The 4,590-nt window shown below is 41.8% G+C and overlaps 1 protein-coding gene across 1 annotated transcript in view; it reads right to left on the reverse strand.

Annotated features, from left to right (window-relative positions):
• sqlea (squalene epoxidase a) overlaps positions 1–4,590 on the reverse strand; it is a 13,459-nt gene that overhangs the window by 6,834 nt on the left and 2,035 nt on the right. The window contains exons 3-5 of the mRNA XM_014017113.1: positions 4,303–4,480; positions 330–426; positions 136–249 (exon numbers count right to left, since the gene is read on the reverse strand). Coding sequence (XP_013872567.1) covers positions 136–249; positions 330–426; positions 4,303–4,480 — 389 coding nt within the window. The remainder of the gene's footprint in view (positions 1–135; positions 250–329; positions 427–4,302; positions 4,481–4,590) is intronic.

The raw sequence follows: 4,590 nt of genomic DNA on the forward strand, positions 1-4,590 counted from the left end.
ATAAATAACCAGTATATAAACTATAAATATATAAACATAAATAAACAATAAATAAATAACCAGTACATAAACTGTAAACATATAAACATAAATAAATAAACTGTAACTGTTTCTTCATGCCAGTCCATCTCTCACCTTCATGAGGAATCCAACAAAATGYGAGGAGATGCGAGCTTTCCCAGGGACCAGAGTCTTCCTGAATTTGGAGAAGCAGCCGTCAGCCACCACAGTCAGAGCAGCGTGGACCAGCTGCAGGACAGAGACACTCKGCTCACTGAGAGGAACACCAGGTTTGGATGTGACCTGAGTGTGAAGGGTGTTCCTCTCACCTTGATGCCTCCAGTTTCTTTATCTTTGTACTGGACTCCGGTCACACAGCCGTCCTCCTCCTGCAGACTGATCACGGTGCCTTCTACGAATGTGACACTAGGGGGCGCAGGTAAACAGTTAGCCACACCCTGTTTCAGAACAGCGTCTGTCTCTTTAACTAAAGCTTTAGATAAATATTAAAAACACAGCAACTGCTTTTTTTTGTTTGTTTTTAGACTTGTTTATGATTTTTCACTCCATTTCTCCACAAATCTGTTGATCTTATTTACCAGCTTGTTATTTTGTTACTTTCACCTTTTACTTTGTTTTAGCTCTTAGCTATCAGTTTGATAGTTTTGTCTTTAGTTACAGATTTGTTCATGGTAGCAAGTATTTTATATTAGGCTGATTTTAGGTTTTAGCCACTGTTTGTAGCTGCATTTTTTTAAACTTTTGACTAATTACCATTTATTGATGGTCAGGTCATGGAAGTTACAAGTTCAGAAGCGAAACCCAGACCTTCCTCTGCCCAGCTCCTCCTGGGGTACCCCAAGGTGTTCCCAGATATATAATCCCTGCAGTAAATTCTGGGTCTGTCTGGGGGTCTTTTCCCATTGGGACATGCCCAGAAAACTTCCAAATGCAGGACTAATCAGATGAACCACCTCTACTGTCTTTGTGGAAGAGTTTAATTATCTGAGCATTTTGATCCTGAGTGATGGGAGGATGAAGATGATGATGATGATGATGATCAAACAGATCACAGATCAGTAAACATTCCAACCCTCGCCTGTGGTGATGAAATATGGATACTGAATGAAAAAACAAGAACCCAGATAAARGTGGGTGAAGTGATCTTTTTAAAGGGCCGGATCAATGAGATCYTAAAAGTGTTCCATCGCTCAATGATGTCCTCAGTCCAGGTCAGCAGTTCTCCACCCAACTAAAGCCCAGCCTGGGACTGGGCCTGATTCCTTTGTCGGAGTCACTGAACGGTTTGCCAGAACCTCCCAGAGTCCAACAATTGTCCCTCTTCCTGGTGTTTCCAAATTCCTCCCATGCCCAGATTTCTGCATCTGCAACCACAGAAGCCTCCGTCCTCCTGGCCACCCTGTACCTTTCAGCTGCTTCAGGAGTCCTCCAGGCCCTGAAGGCCTCCTCCTGATGGCCTCCRTCAGCACCGGTGTGCACCAGTTGCTCCTTTGGTTACCACAACCGGCACCAATGACCCTCAGGTCACAGCTCCTAGAATTGCATCTGCAACAAATGGTCCATTTGGATTCCATGAACTCCCCCAGCACATGAGAACAGCCCCTCTGGAAAATTAACATGGTGGAGGGGTTTTACCCCCACCCCCACCCCCACCACCCCACNGAAAAAACTTGTCAAAGCGAAACAAATGTGAAACTGAAGTCTTCTAAGAGATCTGTTTTATTTAAACATCAAACTCCTAAACCTGCCGGTATGAAATAAATGAGCTGCTGAAACCCTCAGTGACCTCCATCCTCTCACCCACAGCCTTGGTTGGACTTTACTACGACAGCTACAAAAAAAAAAACCCCGTGGCCGTCTGGACGTTGGCACGCCATCTTTAGCAGAGACAGGAAAGGTGAAGGTTGGACACTGAATCTGGCAGATTCGGATCTGCTGGGGGAAGCACAACACATGGCTGATTTGGCACAGATAAGTAATTTGGCAGCTGATTCATTTCCTCCCTGTAGTTTTCCCCTCCGCCTTTTAACAAGCTTTATATGTTTAATGTTTGTTTTAATTTAGTTAAATAAGTCAAAGGGATTTAGGCTATTTAGTAGCATCAACTAATCTTTTACACACAAAGAACATCTGTGGTGCTTACAGTCCAGATAAAAAGAACAATGTGAAGAAATAAAAACACCAATGATTATTTGCTCTGTCTGTGAATTTGAACCTACGTACAGTTAATATTAGTCCGACTCACAATTTCAAGTCAAAGAGAATTTAAAGACATCAGGATTTTGCTTATCTGCTTATTTTAAATTTTCTACTTTTTTACTTTTATACATACTGACTGATAGTTATTTATCCATTATTGTTATTTTCCCATTTTATCACATCTGCTACCACTGAGCAAAGAAAACCAAGAAACAGTAAGCCATAGGGACTTAATCAGTAAATGAAGTCCAGGTGTGCTGATTACTAACAACGACCAGGTGAGACAAAGGGAGGTGATGCCACGCAACTAAAACAGAAAAATAGAAAACAGGAAATAAAATGTCATATAAACCAAAGGTAATGCTGCACGTGAACTTCACAAAAATCCAGATGAGCCCTTCTCAAAAAATTAATAAATAAAAGAAGAAGAAGAAGAACCCAAATTAACCCAAAACCTTTAGATCAGGAATGGACAATTGGTGGCCGGTGGGCCATGACTTCTGTCTTTCTGTAGCTGTGCCTGCTATTGAATAGCCCCCCCCCACCACCCCACACACACACGCACATCCTGGAAGCTTCCAGACCAAAACTATTTCCACAGCCTTTCAGGTCAAAACGTGAATAAATCAAAAACAATGAAAACCAGTTTAACAGACATCACTTCAAAACCTGAAGGAGACCCCCCACCACCCCACACACACACCCTGATCCTGGAAGCTTCCAGACCAAAACTATTTCCAAAGTCTTGAAGGATAGGTATCTCTGGACGAGGATAGAAACCTCACCCAGAGAAAGGAWATCAGTGTATTCCATGTCCTGGAGCCAGGCCTGGGGGTTGGGAAGAGACCCTGGTGGTCAAACCTTCAGTCCTGGGTTCTCAGAGGGGCCAAGACATAAAAGGAGACAGGATGCCACCACCACGTGGATCCAGCACCTGCGAGGACTGACAAAGTCGGGCACCATGCAGGCCAGCTTGTAGCAAGGGCAGGCCTCTGTCCACAACGGTTCCTGGCAGCATGAACTAGCTCTATGCAGGGGTGTCGAACTCATTTTCACCGAGGGCCACATGAGCGTTATGGTGGCCCTCGAAGGGCCAGCTGTAATGAACTTTGACGTTTCATGTTTAACTTTGACTAAACAGTTTTAACATGTCCTCTTTTAAACACTGATAAGAACTGAGTGTACGACTGACTAAATCAGAAATAAATACAGAAATATTATTAAAAGTAAAACTAATAACGTTTTTCTCACTGAGTTTCTAGTGAGCTAATATGCATTACAGCAGATTTAGTTTATGATTGATGCCAACTTTAAAGCAGCTTATTTTCAGATTGTGCTGTCCAACTAAATTGCTCAGTTACTTAAAGCCAACAGCTTTAAGTAACTGAGTAACAGGGGCAGGACAATTATTATTATCTTTCACATTTTAAGTTTATTTTGTTGCATTTAATCATAAATTTAAAGTTTACCATTGATATAAGAAACAAATTTCATGTTAAGTCAAAAAAAGAAGGTTTTTTTAGGGGGGGAGGGGGCACACGGGAGTCAGGCCTTGTGTGCTCTACCTAATATTTAGCTAATGTTAGATTTTACTTGGACCTTTTTATTTTTAGCATTTAATGACAATTTTCCTAAATGTAGCAGTTAGCCTTTCTTTGCATATTAGCTAAAATTTTGCTTATTTTGCTTTTACTTTATTTAAACACTTTAACTGGTTTTAGCTTTAGCTACTGTTTGGCACATTTTAGCTATTTGCCACAGATTTAGATTTTAGCTAATGTTTAGCTAATCTTAGTTTTTATCAACTGTATTGTTCATTTTGTTTAATTTTTTGAATCATTTTATCTTCTATTTTCTACATTTAACGATTTTACTGAAACTATGTTGAAGCAGGTGAATCTCAGCCCTGAAGGCAGCGACTGCATTACTGATTTGCTGGTTTCAGCTTTTAGCTGCTCGTTTTATTTTTGTTCAGCCTTTGAACAATTCAGTTTCAGCTCCTTTAACTAATTTCAGCAAAGTAACTCAGCACTCAGCAGCATTTCACAGAAAAATGCAAGCTTTCCTTATGACTCTGCTTACTTTGGCTCAGCTCTGGCCGCTCTCCTCAGGCCTGTAATGAATCGTCCATGATGGAAGGCAAAYCCACACTGAACACTTCCCTTCTCCTGCGGGTACGGGATCTCCACCTTTTCAAGGCTGTCCAGGTCGTGGATCACGTATCCGTTCACCTGATGAGCATCCAGACCCTCCACTGAACCTGAGGCCAAACACAACAAGCTTCACTCGAATGTATACTGGACCAGAACTGAGCCTCACACATCTGAGACACACACATCTGAGACACACACATCTGAGACACACACATCT

This window comes from Austrofundulus limnaeus, unplaced genomic scaffold (assembly GCF_001266775.1).
Source record: "Austrofundulus limnaeus strain Quisiro unplaced genomic scaffold, Austrofundulus_limnaeus-1.0 Scaffold161, whole genome shotgun sequence".
Classification (NCBI taxonomy): Eukaryota; Metazoa; Chordata; class Actinopteri; order Cyprinodontiformes; family Rivulidae; genus Austrofundulus; species Austrofundulus limnaeus.